General features: G+C 45.8%; 1 protein-coding gene across 2 annotated transcripts in view; it reads right to left on the reverse strand.

Moving 5' to 3' along the window:
- RRAS2 (RAS related 2) overlaps nucleotides 1-20,321 on the reverse strand; it is a 256,733-nt gene that overhangs the window by 22,145 nt on the left and 214,267 nt on the right. For both annotated transcript variants that reach the window (XM_069223687.1, XM_069223688.1), the window contains exon 5: nucleotides 12,569-12,687. In XM_069223687.1, the coding sequence (XP_069079788.1) occupies nucleotides 12,569-12,687 (119 nt within the window). The remainder of the gene's footprint in view (nucleotides 1-12,568; nucleotides 12,688-20,321) is intronic.

Genomic DNA, 20,321 nt, shown 5'->3' on the forward strand with positions numbered 1-20,321 from the left:
TATGGCAGATTGATTACATTGGACCAATGCCAGTGAGCAGAGGGTGTCAGTATGCCTGCACTGTGGTAGACACTTACTCTGGTTATCTCATAGCCTTTCCCTGCAAGCGCGCAACTCAGCAGAGCACCCTGAAAACATTAGATCTATTGATTCTGTACTATGGAGTGCCGCTCCAGATTCAAAGTGATAACGCCAGCCACTTCAAGGGCAGACTAGTGCAGGACTATTGTGCACAGCACAATATTGAGTGGATTTTTCACATACCTTACTATCCACAAGCAGCGGGACTGACTGAGAGAATGAATGGGTTGTTGAAAGAACAATTGCGTAAACTGTCTGATGGGACACTGAAGGGGTGGAGGGATAATTTGTACGATGCTTTGCAAATTTTGAATAACCGACCCCTTACAAATGCCGAGACACCTCTCATGAGAATGCTCACGCCTGCTTTACAGATTAATCCGTTTACAGCGAGCAATACCATTGTGTATTGGGAAACAGCTCCAGGAACTTTGGCCCCATATCGAGCTACACCAGAATCTGCAGGACTTGACTTGCATGCTTTACACATGCATCGATTGAAGCCTAGAGACATCACTCTGATTGAAACTGGGGTGGGAATTCCGATTCCCCCTGAGCATTACGGTCTGATCGCCCCTCGATCTGGGCTTGCCCTGAGAGGCATCCAAGTTTTAGGAGGCGTGATAGATGCAGACTACCAAGGCAAGTTAAAAGTCATTCTCTTGAACAGTGGTGACGCAGACCTAGTGGTGCAACCTGGTGATCGCGTTGCCCAAATTGTCATCATGCCGGTTTATGGAGGTGTTGTTAAGAAGGGGAGCGCCCCAGCTCTTCTCACTGTAAGAGGCAAAGGAGGGTTCGGATCTACTGACAAGAACCCAGGGGCCAAAGTGTGGATTGAATCCCCAAATAACCCTCCTCAACCCGCTGATGTCATCGCCACTGGACCAGACAATGTCCTGGTAGTTATGCGACCTGGCCAAGACAAATGTGAACATGTTCCCGCTGACAAATGCTATTTGCGAGAATGATAATACGTGTTTTGTCCTTTGTTCTTTTCAGATCATCCTGTGGAGTGCCTGTGCCATGAGTGTGGTGTCCGTTCGGGAGACTCCACCGGGGAGCCCAAAAATTCAACCGTCAGCCGCAGATGCCGACGCTACTGCATCAACCGAACAATGTTTGGATTCATCTAGCGCAGGAAGTGCTGAATATATCTCACTTCTGTATGAGTAACATGCAAAGCGTTCAAGATCTGATTACCACTTGTCTAGTGGCAGTGCCCACTCCTGCTGCTGTATTATTGCACATCTTTAACAATACAAACCAGGATGGAATGGTGGATGTGAGTGACGTTCGCTCCCATCTGTCACTCTATGAGTACTGCCGTCATTGCCCGGAGGTGGGTAGGCGGTTGTGGAGGAACATGACATCTATACTCACGTTTAACATCTCAAATGGGGATGTGTGCTATTCATTGACCTGTGATCCTATGAAAATAAGTAAATGTGCTCTGCTCAAATTGGAGAAAAGAGACAAAAACTTAACTGCTGCACAACGGACGTTGTGCCACTCACGGAACGACCTGACCTGTTTGAATGTAAATAATTTGATATTTTGTCAGAATGTGGTGCCTGCTGCCAGCCACATTCAAAATGTTAAGTTGCCTAAAGGTTGGCTCTTTTCTTGTGGTAACCTTTCTTTTACTTATATACCAGCCAATCTAACCGGAGGGCCTTGTGCCTGGTCACGCTTAGGCTTTCTCATGTTTCCTATGGATACTGCTCTACACCCTCGCTATACCAGAGACACTATTCAATTACCTACGGAATGTGATTCTGAAATGTCATTGCTTTCCAAAACAGAATATGTTAGTTTAGCTGGTTCTATCGTAGGGGTGCCAGGACTCGCAGTATATAATACCAGAGTTATTAATAAACTTGCATGCCTAGTAGTCAAGAATATTAACTATACATCAGCTGCCATAGCTGAGCTGTTACTAGATGTACAGGGAACTAGAAAAGCTGCTTTGCAGAATCGTGCTGCTATTGATTATTTACTGCTTAAACACAACCATGGCTGCAGTGATTTTGAAGGGTTGTGTTGCTTCAATTTATCCGACCACTCCATATCAATCAACTCCCATATAGAGGCCCTGCATAAGTTAGTGAAGGGGGTGCAGCAGGATGTTGACAAGGGGTGGTGGGATTGGGCTTTTGGATGGCTGCCTAATTTAGGCCAACTGCGTTATATCCTTGGTGTAATCATTATCATAACAGTTATTTTAATTTCGTTATGTTGTTGTATTCAGAGTGTGCCTAACCTTCTATCTCAGTGTCGCCCAAGAGCATTGCCATTTCAGCTTATAGAATATACTTAGTTGTAAGTTGGCCAAATGGTCCAAGGGTGGAATGTATTGCTACATGCACTACGTGCAAGGTAAACAGTGGTGCAGGGTGTGGACCATTGGCCTCTGCTTCCATTGGCCTTCGTTTCCATTTTGGTTCACGACTCCATTTTGTCGAGTCTGGTTCGGTGCGTAAGGCACTGTTCTGTGTTTTTCCACAAGCTTCGGCAAGCTGAAGGGTGGGGTGTTTTTCTGCTCAACTTCGCTTCATCTGCCTGATACGAAGGGCGCTATTTACATTCCACGAGCTATCAGTTAGGACAACAGGGGGATGCGCCGGTACTCAAGGAGGAATGCAAGCTTCACCTTGGAGCCCTCTCCTGGGAACCTGGCCCGTTCTGAGGAGAAGTCTCGAAGGGTGAACAAGGTACCGCCGATTGCACAATTTGTAAAGGAGGGGGTCTTTTTCTAGAAAAGACTCCTGGGCGTTAGTAAATACTATAAAGGTCAGGAGCCTAGATGGACTGGTTTAGGAACTCTCTTCTGGGTTGGACGCAATGCCAGGAGGACTGATTGTCCCGAAGGAGACTCCCTGTGCCAGTCGATTTGGGTTCCCCGGCTTGGTGTGCGGCGGAGGGATGCAGTATCTCTTTTCGGTGAAGCCTTTCAATTTATAAGCATTGAAGTATATTGTGTGTGCGTGTGTTATATGCACTTATTCTTGCAGTTATTCTCATGCTATTAAGCACTGAAGTATATTGTGTGTGCGTGTGTTATATGCACTTATTCTTGCAGTTATTCTCATGCTATTATTCATGATATCATAGAGTGCTTACATTCTCACCTTTATTCTCATGTTATTCTCTTGATATATATATATATTAGTGTGGTTAGTTTTGGCATCTGAGAACTTGCCCCTTAAATAAACTTGATTATTCTACTCACTAAGGTGTCTGAGAGTGATTGCTTTACATTGTGCCTTAAAATATCCTGAAGTGCATAGTTTTGATATTCTGAAGAGTAAAGCAACACACCCCTAAAAACGAAATATACCCCAACTCCACTACCCCAGCCCCTAAAACTATTGTGACCCCCACCCCCTAAAACCTAAACTACCCTGACTCACCCACCCTGCCCCTAGAAAAACTAAAAATACCCCCAACTTCCCCACACCCGCCCCTACAACTACCGCAACCTCCAACCCCCTAAAACCTAAACTACCCCTGCCCCGCATCCCCTCAAAACTAAAAATACCTGACCGCACCACCCCCACCCCTAAAACTACCACGACCCCCCACAACTTGTAAAACCTAAACTACCTGACCCCCACCCCTGCCCCTAAAAACTAAAAATGCCCCAACCCCCCACCCCTGCCCTTAAAAGAGCCCCAGCCCCACTTACCTGATCGTGTCCTCCGACGAAGCAGACTCCCTTCATCTGTGCCTTAACCACGCATTTGCGTTGTTCAGCACATGAGTAGTTAAGGCACAGAACAACAAAGTCGTGGTTAATGAAAGCATTGTTCCGCTTTCGTTGTTCACGACTTCGTTGTTCCAGAATCGTGGTTGGGGATGTTCCCCCAATACAACTCCTTTCAGATCAGAAATTACCAATTAAAAGTCTATAAGGAAATTTCCAATGCTGAGCAGGCTTCACAATAGTGAAACGCTACTCTGGCAGTTTTTCACTACCAGGACATGTAAAACTTACAAGTACATGTTTTGCTTTTTACTTGAATAGCACCCTGCTCTAAGGGCTACCTAGGACCTATCTTAGGGGTGATATATGTAATAAAAGGGGAGTTTATGCCTTGGCAAGTAGTTTTCAATGCCAAGTCGAAGTGGCAGTGAAACTGCACACACGTGCCTTGCAATGGCAGACCTGAGACATGGTTAAGAGGCTACTTATGTGGGTGGCACAATCAGTGCTGCAGACCCACAACTAGCATTTAATTTACAAGCTCTGGACATGTATAGTGCACTTTACCAGGGACGTATAGGTAAATTAAATATGCCAATTGGGTTGTAGCCAATTTTAACATGTTTAGGGCACAAAGCACAAGAACTTTAGCACTGATCAGCCGTGGTAAAGTGCGCAGAGTCCTAAAACCAGCAAAACGAGGTCCGAAAAATGGAGACAGACAAAAAGCTGGGGGAAGACCACCCTAAGGCTGTCAGGTCTAACATACACAATATTGCAAGCCAAAGTTACATTGCTCAGTTACTTCGAAAGGTTTCAGCTATTTTTATGCATCTGAGAACATGAGCAGATTTTTCAAAAATCATTTCTTGATTTTGGCTTTACCTAGGAATAATGAAATGCTGGTCTTGGGAAATGAATGATAATATGGTTAACGTCTATGAGCTACTTTTAAAACATGCATTTCTTTAATGAAATATTTGACATATCTTGTATTGTAATTTGTAGGTGCTCTTTCTTTTTAAAAAGGCATCTCCGAGAGTCTTTCTGTTTTCATTAGCTGATAGTAAGAGAAGAAAGAGTTCATTATCAGTGTCTGTTAGGCGCACGGAGATCAGATGTAACTTTTTATTCCACGTTGTTTATATCAATATTTTGATAACACCTGTCTAGGTTTTCGTGGGTAAGCCATTGAGAATCTTCTGTTTTGGATGCCAAATGGATTTAGGTTCACTATCCTCTGCCAGTAAACATGATTCCACCCATGCATCAAGTGTATACTCCTAAAATAACACCCCTAAGGTTCTTCTCTAAATGGGAAGACTTAAAAAAAGAAATACACAAAACGGAGGTGCCTAGTAGGCTTGCCTGCTTGTTTGTTATGTGTTTTGTGTTGGTTGCTCTTTGCCACGCTCACAAGAGCTTATTTCTAATGCTGCTGGTAAACTACCATATTAAAGGTTATGCTGACTAATGAGGTTTAGATTTCTATAGCACTTTAAATTATCACTGCAGGACTTACTGAGCCTACCTATTCATTCAGAACTGGCAGTCCCATCTTTAGATTGTACACACTGCTGATTGTGTTTGTGTGTGTGTAGCCAATCTTAGCAGAGAAAAAATACCCTAAATGTGTTTATGTTTTGAGATTCTAGAGGGGCACAGGATCTATTACTTGAATAAGAACCTGTGTAAAAAAAGGTTCGTATTAATGTTAATATAGCTATAACAATAATTAAGGAATATTTCTGACAGCTTGTAAATACTTTGGAAGTAGAGGTGGGCGAGCCACTGAAAGCTTGAGTCAGGCTTAAGTCTGGAGCCTGACTATGGCTCAGTTCGAGGTCCTGTTGGAACATTGACCCAAATATTTGGCTTCTGCCTGATTCACTCCTTCTACCCAGGATGTGGTGTTAAGGTCAGAGCTGTTAACTTTGGAACTTTGTAACCAGGTTCAAGTCTCAGCATCAGCTCAAAACCCTGAGAGTCTAAGCAAATAATTTAATATTCCTAATCCTATATGCAATGAATGTGACTTTCTGTAAAGTAACTGGTGCTCACGTAAAGCACTCCACTGCCCTCAGGTCGAGTTCACGCTATGCAGCAATTGCAGAAAAAGGCACACAGATGTAAAAACCAACACTTAATAAAAGGAAAGACACCTATATACCCACTTACTGGCTGATTTGTATCAAGTGATACCTGAAACCCTTATTAATTCGTGGCTTCCCAACTTGAATTGAGTGATCATAGGCAAATATCTTACTTCAACAAAACTCTTTTTTTCTTCATTATCGCGTATGAAAGCACTTCCAAATATGCGAGTTCAGAATACCAGTTGTACAGAAACCTATTGTGCTTGATTTAACACACTATAATTTTGCTCTATAATAATCTGGCCTACGTAAAGGGCTTGCTTCACAATTGTCTTGCCTCTTAGTGCACTAATGGTTTATATAAAAAAAGCTATCACTTTTAATAAGCAGCTCTCAGTGCACTGCTATAATGGGACACATTAATCTCAAAGCTTCCACATATAAAAGAAATACACTTTTTGAATTTTCAAGCAACTTTATCACATTTTACATGACGCTGGTTCAGTGATTTACACAGCAAACATTTTCAGAACTTTCCTCGTGCACGGCCGCTAAGATCCAAGCCAGTCCCTTAGCTTGTCTGGCTTGGCTCTCCCTGTACTTTTGTTTACTTTCCCACCTCTTATTTGGACGGCATTTATTCTTGTTTTATTGTTTTAAGGAGGTATTAGAAAGTGGGGGAAAAAACACAGCTCACTGATTTTCAATTTTACGTCTCTCACCCGCCCATGTTGCTTTTTTTCTCTATCCCCATCCATGTTGCTATTTTTTCATCCCACTGTCCCAGCCCATTTTGCTTCTTTCCGTTCCCATGGCCCCGGTTCATGTCGCTTCTTTACCTCCCACCTTCCCCCATCCATGTTGCTTTAGTTCCCTCCTACCCACCCCTGTCCATGTTGCTTCTTTTCCCTCCCACCCACCCACCCACCCCTGTCCATGTTCTTAACTTTCCCTCTCATCCACCCAGCTCATGTTGCTTCTTTTGCCTCCCACCCGCCTTGTCCATGTTGCTTCTTTTCCCTACGACCAGCCATGATCAAGTTGCTTTCTTATCTTCCAACTCCTCTATGCTGTCCCTAATTCATTACCCACGCCCTCATCCTTGTTTCATCTACCCCAGCCACCTTTGTCCCTGTTTCTTTGTGTCTGTTTCTTCTCCGCCACCCAGCCCATCCCTCTTTCTTCTCCCCCCACCTATCCAATCCCTGTTTCTTCTCCTCCCCAACTGCTTTTCTCTCCTTTCTCCGCTGAACAGACAAAAGGGGAAAAATGAGCAATATGATGCAGCCAGCACTGGCCACTTCATAGCGCTTTTTTTAATGCCCTATCCACCCTCACCCTCTGTCCTATTCATCAGCCCTACCCTCCTGTTCACCACCCCCACTTGCCCTTAGATTCAGCATCATAGGTGAGACCTATTAGCTTTGCCATTGCTTGTTTTTGGGAAAACAGCTGAAAAAGAGGGCTTGGGATAGGGGCTCATGACTGGACAGTAGGCTGATCCTTGTCTGGTAAGCAGAAGGCAGTGTTTAAATTTTTCAAAGAATGAGGATTTTGCTATAAGCTGAACCGTGTGGAGGGGCTTTGGAAAAAACGGTTGAAGCGCTGCTTGGGGTGAATGTGCAGCAGTGGTTAGGGCCTATAACCAGGCACGTTCAGATAAACAGCTGGGGTGTGCATAATATACATTATGGAGACTGGCTGGGAAAGAACTTATGCATCTATGCGAACGCTGGCTTGTCAGAACAATGATTGGTTGGAGGCTTAGGAATCAGTTTACATAAACAACACAATCGCTACACGTCACCTAGGGAGTTTAAAGTAACACTGAACACAAGGAATATTTTGGGAGGTCATTTATGGGATAGGGGGCTCTGAAGTTTTCTAAGAATAGGGGTCTCACTTGAAGGAAGACCAGTTAGTCTTGGTGGCACGGAATGTGCATTCACTAATTTGCAGGATGTTCTCCAGCAGGGGAATACCTCAGATGAAGGGCAGTCTGTCCAGCATTAGGGGCTGCAGGCGCAGCTCCTACTCTTAGTACTAACAAGATGGCAGACTGGAAGAGACCAGGAGGAGTGAGGGGCATAGAGCGGCAGAGTCGCTATCAGGGAATGACATAAAAAATAAACAAGGAGAAGATTTAGGAGGATGGCACCAGAGTTACATTTGAATACACAAAGTGTTGAAACAAAATAAAGTCTGGTGGCTTGAAGACTTACTTGAAGTGGCAAAGATTTCCGTCTAGTGCGTTAGTGCTCCCTCTTGGACCAAAGGGAGAGAGCTTGTGGTCTCATGCTTCCGGGATGGGTGAAGTGAACAACTGTGATTCCAAGAGGAAGGGGTTACCGTATCCATGTCCAGATGCTATAAAACAAGCAACGAGGCAGGAAGGATGGCATAGCAATGTAGGATGGAGGTGGCATGAGTCATGAGGCAAGAACTGAGAAGCAACAACAAGTACCTCCAGCTGAGTGGTCACCTTGGCATGGCAGTCAGCTTGTATTTTGCTTTTGAATAAAGTGCTTCTGATGCACTGGTGGAAGTTGTTCAGGCACAATGATGACTGCAGGCACAGTGAAAATCTCCAAGCATGGTCAGCTATTCTCAGTGTGTGAGGAAGTATCTCCACTGACCCAGCAGGCTGCCGGCCATACTTTAAATGACCCTAAAAAGCTGCAAAGTAAAACTATTGATTGCAGTAAACTGCTGGGACCCGTGCATTACTGTGGTTGGCCTGAAAAGGTACCCACAACCCGGTCATCAAATCCACATAGTCCAATATTGACAGATGAGATCGTTATTGCTTTTATGGGCACATTCTGCTGTTCCCTAAAAAATAAATCATACATCTTGATTCCCTTAACCTTTCGGGTGCCTTGAAAGAGGTGACCTCGTCCTACACCCGGGAACTGGGGGGAGCGATAGCGCTCCCCCCCCCTGTGCTCATAGGGCAGGGATGGAAGGGGAATCCCTTCCCCTTCCACCCCCGACCTCACCCACCCCCCGCGCGCTGATTTGTCACAGGGCCTCCACGATCGAAAGAGAAATGCTTTGCATTTCTCTTTCAATCATGTGGGGGGAGGCCCAGAGAGGCTTCAAAAGGAAGGAAATGTATTTCCTTCCCTTTGAAACGCCCACTAGACACCAGGGATTTTTTGTTGTTGTTGACATTGGCATAAGGGAGCGACCCCTTGGGCAAGGGTCGCTCCCAGGGGGGGAAATTTTTTGGGAAGGACTTCGCTCCCCCTGCCTGACATTGGTGCAAAAAAAAAAAAAATCCCCGGTGCCTAGTGGTTTCTGACCCCCTTGGGGGCAGATTGGCATAGCAAAAATTGGCCGATCTGCCCCCAAAGGGGGCAGAAATGGCCTAAATACAATTTTTCCCTCCAGGGGAGCGACCCTTGTCGAAGGGGTCGCTCCCCATCTGTAAAACCTGGGGGCAAATTGTATTTAGACCATTTCTGCCGCCCTTGATGGCAGATTGGCCGATTTTAGGTCAATCTGCCCCCAAGGGGACAGAAACCACTAGGCACCGGGGATGTTTTTTTTGGCGCCATTGTTACGCAGGGGGAGCGACCCCGTAGGCAAGGGTCGCTCCCGAGGGGGGGATTTGGGGGGGTCAAATTTATTTTAGGCCATTTCTGCCCCCCCCCTGGGGCAGGCTGAGCTAGAGGCCAAAATCTACAGGTAGGCACTTTGCAAAAAAACACCTCTGTTTTCTGTGAAAAAATGTGATGTGTCCACGTTGTGTTTTGGGCCATTTCCTTTCGTGGGCGCTAGGCCTACCCACACAAGTGAGGTACCATTTTTATTGCGAGACTTGGGGGAACGCTGGGTGGAAGGAAATTTGTGGCTCCTCTCAAATTCCAGAACTTTCTGTCACCGAAATGAGAGGAAAAAGTGTTTTTGGGCCAAATGTTGATGTTTGCAAAGGATTCTGGGTAACAGAACCTGGTCAGAGCCCCACAAGTCACCCCATCTTGGATTCCCCTGGGTTTCTAGTTTTCAAAAATGCACTGGTTTGCTAGGTTTCCACAGGTGTCGGCTGAGCTAGAGGTCAAAATCCACAGGTAGGCACTGTTTTCTATGAAAAAATTTGATGTGTCCAAGTTGTGTTTTGGGCCATTTCCTTTCGTGGGCGCTAGGCCTACCTACACAAGTGAGGTACCATTTTTATCAGGAGACTTGGGAGAATGCTGGGTGGAAGGAAAGTTGTGGCTCCTCTCAGATTCCACAACTTTCTGTCACCGAAATGAGTGGAAAACGTGTTTTTTTTGCCACATTTTGAGGTTGGCAAAGGATTCGAGGGTAACAGAACCTGGTCAGAGCCCCACAAGTCACCCCATCTTGGATTCCCCTAGATCTCAAGTTTTCAAAAATGCACAGGTATGGTAGGTTTCCCTTTCTGTCAAAAATTGTGATGTGTCCACGTTGTGTTTTGGGGAATTTCCTGTCACGGGCGCTAGGCCTACCCACACAAGTGAGGTATCATTTTTATCGGGAGACTTGTGGGAACGCTGGGTGGAAGGAAATTTGTGGCTCCTCTCAGATTCCAGAACTTTCTGTCACCGAAATGTGAGGAAAACATGTTGTTTTAGCCAAATTTTGAGGTTTGGAAAGGATTCTGGGTAACTGAACCTGGTCAGAGCCCCACAAGTCACCCCATCTTGGATTCTCCTAGGTCTCTAGTTTTAAAAAAATGCACAGGTTTGGTAGGTTTCCCTAGGTGCCGGCTGAGCTAGAGGCCACAATCTACAGGTAGGCACTTTGCAAAAAACACCTCTGTTTTCTTTAAAAAAATGTGATGTGTCCACATTGTGTTTTGCGGCATTTCCGGTCGTGGGCGTTAGGCCTACCCACACAAGTGAGGTATCATTTTTATTGGGAGACTTGGGGGAACATAGAATAGCAAAACAAGTGTTATTGCCCCTTGTCTTTCCCTACATTTCTTCCTTCCAAATATAAGAGAGTGTGTAAAAAAGACGTCTATTTGAGAAATGCCCTGTAATTCACATGCTAGTATGGTCACCCCGGAATTCAGAGATGTGCAAATAACCACTGCTCCTCAACACCTTATCTTGTGCCCATTTTGGAAATACAAAGGTTTTCTTGATAGCTATTTTTCACTCTTTATATTTCAGCAAATGAATTGCTGTATACCCGGTATAGAATGAAAACGCACTGCAGGGTGCAGCTCATTTATTGGCTCTGGGTACCTAGGGTTCTTGATGAACCTACAAGCCCTATATATCCCCGCAACCAGAAGAGTCCAGCAGACGTAACGGTATTGCTTTAAAAAATATGACATTGCAGGAAAAAGTTACAGAGTAAAACGTAGAGAAAAATTGGCGTTTTTTTCACCTCAATTTCAATATTTTTCTTTTTCAGTTGTTATTTTCTGTAGGAAACCCTTGTAGGATCTACACAAATGACCCCTTGCTAAATTCAGAATTTTGCCTACTTTTCAGAAATGTTTAGGCTTCTGGGATCCAGCATTGGTTTCACACCCATTTCTGTCACTGACTAGAAGGAGGCTGAAAGCACAAAAAATTGTAAAAAAATGGGGTATGTCCCAGTAAAATGCCAAATTTGTGTTGTAAAATTGGGTTTTCTGATTCAAGTCTGCCTGTTCCCGAAAGCTGGGAAGCTGGTGATTGTAGCACTGCAAACCCTTTGTTGATGCCATTTTCAGGGAAAAAAACACAAGCCTTCTTCTGCAGCCACTTTTTCCCATTTTTTTTAAAAAAACGAACTTTTCACTGTATTTTGGCTAATTTCTTGGCCTCCTTCTGGGGAACCCACAAAGTCTGTGTACCTCTAGAATCCCTAGGATGTTGGAAAAAAAGGACGCAAATTTGGCTTGGCTAGCTAATGTGGACAAAACGTTATGAGGGCCTAAGTGCGAACTGCCCCAAATAGCCAAAAAAAAGGCCTGGCACAGGAGGGAGGAAAAGGCCTGGCAGCGAAGGGGTTAGAAACCTTTTATTGTTTTGATATTGTTTTAATCATTAAGGTATTTTTTCTACTAAATTGGGTTGTAGATTTCATGTGTTGTATGTTTTACCTTTAAAGTTGTTTTGGTCCCCTTGTTTGGAAGTAGTAAAATACTTTCCAAACATTTACTCTAAGAGAAGTGTGCCGCTTACTTTAAATGAGTTTATGCATGGCTTGCCCACCAGCTTGCATTCCCTTTTCATATGCAGGACCTAGAATAGTGAGTCAAAGCTGCTTCCCAATTTTCACCAGTTCCTATCGACAGCCACCCATGGCTTCTGCTGCATGACTCATATTTTAGACAACAAAAGGACGCACAGTATACATTGCAAATTATGGATCATAAGAAATTTCATCATGTGGAGTTTTATGTTCTGACCTGTACACATGACATGTTATATAAACGGACATTGATTGTTGAAAACCCTTTCCTTTTGACAAAGGTCACCCTACATGTGCCAGAGTCTAACTACATCTTGTAGGTGAGTTTCTGACCCTTTTTTGCCCGGATCACTGTGAAGAAAGAGTGGACTGTATAGCGCACATCTAGAAGAGATTTTTCTCTATTGAACGGAGTAGTGGTCAGGTTTTCCTCTTGGATGAATATAAATATTAACACGAAACGTGTTTGAGATGGTAGGTGGGCCTTTACATACTGCAAACACCTAGATTAATCAAATACCTTCACCTTATAACTCTCACGAGTTCATGAAAAGATTGGTCTACATTCATTCGGATTTTTGCTGATGCTTCCATATATGTAACTTTAAGTTGTCGTGCCAGCTGTTGTCCTTCTTCTAGCGTAACCTGAAAAAGAGAATTATGTGAAAGGTTACACTTTGCAAGTCAATTTCAGGAAACAACTGTTTCATGAAGTTGTAAAATACAGGTTAATGGGGCAGATATTATTTCAGAAATTACGGTCTAATCAACAGTTCAATGAGAAATTAAATTACCTGATGTGTTACATTCTCAACCATTCAAACTCTTCTTGCGATTCCAGACTGCTCCCCAAACCCAAATATGTTTGCATTTGTTCCAGTTAAAATGTACTGCTGCCCAAGCAATTATTCACCATTATATGGGTGTGGCCAGATTAGGAAAAATATTCACTGCACCCTACTGCTGAAAACATTACCGTTGCCTGCCCATTTAAGCCCTTATTCTAGTAATGCAGGAACTTTGGGATGAGTGTGGAATAGCATTTGAAATCATTTTTCTGCACACATTCTTACATGCCATTCGCCAATTTTTCCAACCATTTTCCAGCAGCCAATTGCTCAATGTCTCATCTAAGGCCACTCTAATCACTTTGGATGGGGGAAAATTACTGCAATTCCGGTTTGGGATCAAAGAAAAGGTCCAAGTTGGAAACCATGAGCAGACATGTTTGTATTTGCTTTGTGAGATAGTATTTTACAGCACAAACCCTCCTGTCAGAATGCAACATGTGGAATAGGAGGGAAGAACGCAATGCGGGCAACGGGAGGTTGGGAGGTAACAAGCAGTGGGGGCAATAAACAAGCAATGCTGGCAATGGGAGGGTGGGAGGATCACAAGCAATGCGGGCAACTGGAGGGTGGAAAGGAAAAGGCACTGTGGGCAATGGGAGGGAACAAGCAATCCGGGCAATGGGAAGGAACAAGCTATCCGGGCAATGGGAAGAACAAGCTATCCGGGCAATGGGAAGGAACAAGCTATCCGGGCAATGGGAGGGAACAAGCAATGCGGGCAATGGGAAGGTGGAAAGGAAAAAGCAATGTGGGCAATGGGAAGGTGGAAAGGAAAAAGCAATGTGGGCAATGGGAAGGTGGAAAGGAAAAAGCAATGCCGGCAATGGGAGGGAAAAAGCAATGCAGGCAATGGGAGGGAAAAAGCAATGCAGGCAATGGGAGGTTAGGGAGGAACAAGCAATGTGGGCAATGGGAGGGCGGGGGGGGACAACCAATGTGGGCAATGGGAGGGTGGGGAGGAACAACCAATGTTGGGCAATGGGAGGAACAACCAATGTTGGGCAATGGGGATGGTCGGGGGGAACAACCAATGAGGGCAATGGGATGGTTGGGAGAACAACCAATGTTGGGCAATGGGATGGTCGGGGGGGGACAACCAATGTTGGGCAATGGGAGGGGGGGTGGGCAACCAATGTGGGCAATGGGAGGGCGGGGGGGAACAACCAATGTGGGCAATGGGAGGGCGGGGGGAACAACCAATGTGGGCAATGGGAGGGCGGGAGGGGAACAACCAATGTGGGCAATGGGAGGGCTGGGGGAACAACCAATGTGGGCAATGGGAGGGTGGGAGGGGGACAACCAATGTGGGCAATGGGAGGGCGGGAGGGGGACAACCAATGTGGGCAATGGGAGGGCGGGAGGGGGACAACCAATGTGGGCAATGGGAGGGCGGGAGGGGGACAACCAATGTGGGCAATGGGAGGGTGGGGGGGAACAACCAATGAGGGCAATGGGATGGTCGGGGGGAACAACCAATGAGGGCAATGGGATGGTCAGGGGGGGGGACAACCAATGTTGGGCAATGGGAGGGGGGGGTGGGCAACCAATGTGGGCAATGGGAGGGCGGGGGGGAACAACCAATGTGGGCAATGGGAGGGCGGGGGGGAACAACCAATGTGGGCAATGGGAGGGCGGGAGGGGAACAACCAATGTGGGCAATGCGAGGGCGGGAGGGGGACAACCAATGTGGGCAATGGGAGGGTGGGGGGGGGACAACCAATGTGGGCAATGGGAGGGTGGGGGGGGGGACAACCAATGTGGGCAATGGGAGGGTGGGGGGGGGTGACAACCAATGTGGACAATGGGAGGGTGGGGGGGACAACCAATGTGGGCAATGGGAGGGTGGGGGAGAACAACCAATGTGGGCAATGGGAGGGTGGGGGGGAACAACCAATGTGGGCAATGGGAGGGTGGGGGGGGAACAACCAATGTGGGCAATGGGAGGGTGGGGGGGGAGTAACCAATGTGGGCAATGGGAGGGTGGGGGGAACAACCAATGTGGGCAATGTTGGGGTGGGGGGAACAACCAATGTGGGCAATGGGAGGATGGGGGGGACAACCAATGTGGGCAATGGGAGGATGGGGGGAACAACCAATGTGGGCAATGGGAGGGTAGGGGGGAACAACCAATGTGGGCAATGGGAGGGTGGGGGGGGAACAACCAATGTGGGCAATGGGAGGGTGGAGGGGGAACAACCAATGTGGGCAATGGGAGGGTGGGGGGGAACAACCAATGTGGGCAATGGGAGGGTGGGGGGGGAACAACCAATGTGGGCAATGGGAGGGTGGGGGGGGAATAACCAATGTGGGCAATGGGAGGGTGGGGGGAACAACCAATGTGGGCAATGGGAGGATGGGGGGGGACAACCAATGTGGGCAATGGGAGGATGGGGGGGAACAACCAATGTGGGCAATGGGAGGGTAGGGGGGAACAAGCAATGAGGGTAACAGGAGAGGGGACAAACAAGTAAGGCAACGGGAGGGAAGAAGCAACACGGGCAATGGGAGGGCGGGTGGGAAGAAGCAACACGGGCAATGGGAGGGCGGGTGGCAAGAAGCAACACGGGCAATGGGAGGGCGGGTGGCAAGAAGCAACACGGTCAAAGGGAGGGCGGGTGGGAAGAAGCAACACGGTCAAAGGGAGGGCGGGTGGGAAGAAGCAACATGGTCAAAGGGAGGGCGGGTGGGAAGAAGCAACACGGTCAAAGGGAGGGCGGGTGGGAAGAAGCAACACGGTCAAAGGGAGGGCGGGTGGGAAGAAGCAACACGGTCAAAGGGAGGGCGGGTGGGAAAAAGCAACACGGTCAAAGGGAGGGCGGGTGGGAAAAAGCAACACGGTCAAAGGGAGGGCGGGTGGGAAAAAGCAACACTGTCAAAGGGAGGGCGGGTGGGAAAAAGCAACACGGTCAACGGGAGGGCGGGTGGGAAAAAGCAACACGGTCAACGGGAGGGCGGGTGGGAAAAAGCAACACGGTCAACGGGAGGGCGGGTGGGAAAAAGCAACACGGTCAACGGGAGGGCGGGTGGGAAGAAGCAACACGGTCAAAGGGAGGGCGGGTGGGAAGAAGCAACACAGGCAACGGGAGGGCGGGTGGGAAGAAGCAACACGGGCAACGGGAGGGCGGGTGGGAAGAAGCAACACGGGCAACGGGAGGGCGGGTGGGAAGAAGCAACACGGGCAACGGGAGGGCGGGTGGGAGGAAGCAACACAGGCAACGGGAGGGCGGGTGGGAAGAAGCAACACTGACCAGGTGAGGGCGGGAGGGAAGAAGCAACACTGACCAGGGGGCGGCGGGAGGGAAGAGGCAACACTGACCAGGGGAGGGCGGGAGGGAAGAGGCAACACTGACCAGGGGAGGGCGGGAGGGAAGAGGCAACACTGACAAGGGGAGGGCGGGAGGGAAGAGGCAACACGGACAACGGAAGGGCGGGAGGGAAGAAGCACGGCAGGCAATGGAAGGGTGGAAGGAAAGAAGGAACTCCGGCATCGGCAGGGTGGGAGAGAAGAAGCAGCACAGACATCGGGAAGGGAAGAAGCAGCAAGTCCTGGTTAAAAAGGTTGCCTTAAAAAACAAATGTGTGGCAAAAATTAGATACAAGCTAAAATCATCATCAGATGCATTATTTTTTATGCAAGTTAAACAATCTTGCAGTAAAAATATTACCTATGTTTTTCTAACATGCCCAGCCATTTTCTTTTTAATCAATCTGAGCTGCTCCTTCCAACTTGGTGGAAGCTTCCCACTTCCCACTTGCGGGTTGTGTGTGTGCACTGCTCCTCGGAGTGGGGAGCACACATAACTGCTGGCATTTTTTTTTGTTTTTACTTAAGGCTCTTTAGCCAAAGCCCACTTTCCCCTTTCACTCCAAGTCAAGTTTTAGTGTGTTCCTCCCCGATTGTCATTGGATACTATCTGGGAACACCTCTACACCCTCTGCCTATTTTAAACCTACAGCACTGTTTGCCAAACCTCCACCTCCCCCCACCCAGGTTTGCTTTGCCCTGCTCCAGTCATGTGTTTTACTGAATACTAGCACCTACTTGGAGGACTCCCCCTACGCTCTCCACCTTTATCTTTGTAATACCCTGCTGGCCTCCTTACATTTTTCCTTAGTCCTCTCATTATGTGCCCCTAACCTGGTTAACGCTTGCCAAGTTATTTCTCCAGAGATACCTTATGTGCGCCTCTCCTCCTCCAGTTCCCTTCCTCTCTTCTGTGGGCTGTAGTTGTTGTGAAACCCTCTTACCTTTCTCTTTAGTGGCAAGGATATTACAATATATTTGAATACACTATACTAGTTTTGTGTATCCATGTCATTTTGATACCCTCAAATTTTACGACCACTATTCTTTTAAGTTAGAGAAAACATGGTTGCCTTCTAAGTCCTTTCTGTCAAGTACAATAAGCTCATATATACATGTGGAGGTTACACATGATGGTAGGACATTTGATGTAGGGCATGTATTTTGGAGTTTTCGTCACATAAAAGTGAGAAAATATGTTTTATACACTTCACTTGATGTCTGAAAAGGATTCCAGTAAGAGAAAGCAGTGGGCACTGGGTAAGACCATATCTGCCAGGATTCGGTTGGGCCTATAGTTTAAAAAAATATCTGAGTAGTGTTGCTTGTGCAGAGGCTGACCACAGACACACATACTGAAGTCAGGCTCCAATGAAAAAATAGTCTTTTGGGAATCCTAGAGTATATTTAAGTGGCTGTGGTTTTGGGACTTAACTGTTCATGTAATGAGTCCCCCTCCCCACCAAACACAGTTTACTGTCTTAATTGAAGAAGTGTGGGAATACATGATAATAGTTTTGGCTGTGCCCACATATTCTGAAGAGGTAAGTCACATAAATGTGTGAAAAATGTGAATTTAACCCTTAGTTAGAGATTTGTTGGGCTTTGAGGAAAAATGTAGTTAAATCTATACAAGCAAAACCACGCGGGGTCTGCTGTCTCTCTAGTTTCCAAAAAAGGTCCCTAGGGTTGGTAGGATTTCCTGGGTTTTCTCTAACCCACAGCACAATTCTCACAGCACTGCCTCATCACAAAAGTCTATATTTTTAGCAGCTTAGACTCCATTCACATTACATTTCGGTCCTTTCCTGTCCTAAGAGTTAGAATCATCTACACATGTGGGCCACTGCTTTTATAGGAAGAATCGTGGAAGCATGGCAGGACATTTGTTTTTCTAATGATTTTCACAAACAGTATGCCTTCCTATTGCCAATGCCCACAAAAATCACTTTTTACAATAATTCCATTGCAATCACCTGGCATTATGGGCAACCCAGACCTTGCAGTAGTATGAATTACAACTCTAAATTCAGATTCCTGAGTACATTTTAAAACAATGCAGAGATGTGTGCAATACCCAATTTATATTCCTATTTTCATTATCAAGCAACGCATGGTTGGTGCACAATGGAAGATCGGGGTAGGCCACATCGCGGTTGTTGGCTTGTGTATCAAAGGATTTCGGATTAACTGCAAGCCAACAGAAATATCCAGAGATTACAGCTGGGTCTATAATTCAAAAGTTACATATGTTTCTTTTTTTCCCCTCATTTATGTTAATAATGTAATCTAGATTCAAAAATCACTTTCTTTGGATCACCCATGAACCCTTTAAATAAAAGACCTCTTGCTGTATCAGAATTTATCCTAGTTTTAATAAAAAGATGCACAGTTTACTGGGTTTACACATAGTTTTCATATTGATTTCCCCACACAGCTTGTAAGCAATTTAAATAACAGGAAACAGGGTCATGTTCCTCTGTCTCTTTTAGGAAAGCTGACAAGATAGATCTTTGCACAATAAACAAAATGACTTATTTAAACAGCATTTTTTACGTTTTTTTTAAAACAAAACACAGGTTTTGCAAATTTCGGTTAATTCCTTAGTCCCCATAATGGCGGCTGTAAATCATCAATAAGTAGTAAAACAGAATATAAATTTGGCTTCGATATCAATTTAGAAAATAAGTCACAAAGGTTTAAACACGACCTGTCCCAAATATCAATGAAACCGCTCAGCGATAGGGTGAAGAAAGAGAGTCTTAGCATTAAAGAGGTTAGAAGAAATTCCAACCTTCCTTAATGGCATTCTCTTTCTTGAGTATTTTAAACCGTTGAACAAGTTAAACATAAAACTATAAACCATAATCTGATTAGATGCAATGGTAACTTCGGGTCTCTACGTCTCATAAATCACTAACTAAATCATGGAAATATTAGCACTGTTAAGATCTCAGTGGTGCACTTTGGTGCACGATCAGCTAGACCATCTGTGGAAAAAATGAACAAAGTACAAAAACACATTCTTGGCACTTAGAGAAAGAATATCATTAACATGCCAACCGCATGCAAACAGGCACTGAGCCAGTCACAGAACACCATCCATTTATTCCTTTTTATTCCAAATATATTTTGTAGAATTTGTTTTTTATTAGCAAATGGCTGACAGATTTAACTAAGGGCTTTTTGAATACTAACTAATACATCTCTGCTGCTACTGCACAAGATAGCTGTTGGACCTGGCCCTTTTGCAGGGCCATCCTCAAACTTTTTGCCTCCTTCCTCCTATTTTATCTGACCTGTTTTTGTTGGCTTTAGCTCTCTGTGCCCTTCACCAATGCTAACCAGTGCTAAAGCGCAAGTGTACTCTGTTTAAATTGTATTAGTGATTGGTTTCTCCATGATTGGTATATCTGATTTACTACTAAGTCCTTAGTAAAGTGCATAAGAGATGCCAAGAGCCTACAAATCAAATGCTACTACTGGGCCTGCAGCACTAATTGTGTGTCCACCCCCCCCACCCCCCCCAACGGTTTTGTACTGCCAATTCGAACTGGAAAGTGTACCCACTTGCCAGGCCTAAACCTACCTTTTTATGTATGTAAGTCACCCCTAGGGTAGGCCCTAGCTAACCCAATGGGCAGGGTGCAGTGTATTTAAAAGGTAGGACATATACTAGTGTGTTTTTCATGTCCCAATAAGGAGATACTCCCAAATTCAATTTTCACTATTGCATGGCCTTTCTCTCCCATAGGTTAACATGGGGACTGCCTTGAAATATATTTTAAGCACAGTTTCCCATTGGGAGCAGATAGAGATATGGAGTCTGGGGTCTCTGAACTCACAATTTAAAAATACATGTGTAAAGAAATGGCTCCCTGTTGCAGTTACCCCCCACTTTTTGCCTGATACTGATGCTGACTTGACTGAGAAGTGTGCTGGGACCCTGCTAACCAGGCCCCAGCACCAGTGTTCTTTCACCTAAAATGTACCATTGTTTCCACAATTGGCACAACCCTGGCACCTAGGTAAGTCCCTTGTAACTGGTACCCCTGGTACCAAGGGCCCTGATGCCAGGGAAGGTCTCTAAGGGCTGCAGCATGTCTTATGCCACCCTAGGGACC

The sequence above is a fragment of the Pleurodeles waltl genome, chromosome 3_1, assembly GCF_031143425.1.
Source record: "Pleurodeles waltl isolate 20211129_DDA chromosome 3_1, aPleWal1.hap1.20221129, whole genome shotgun sequence".
Lineage (NCBI taxonomy): Eukaryota > Metazoa > Chordata > Amphibia > Caudata > Salamandridae > Pleurodeles > Pleurodeles waltl.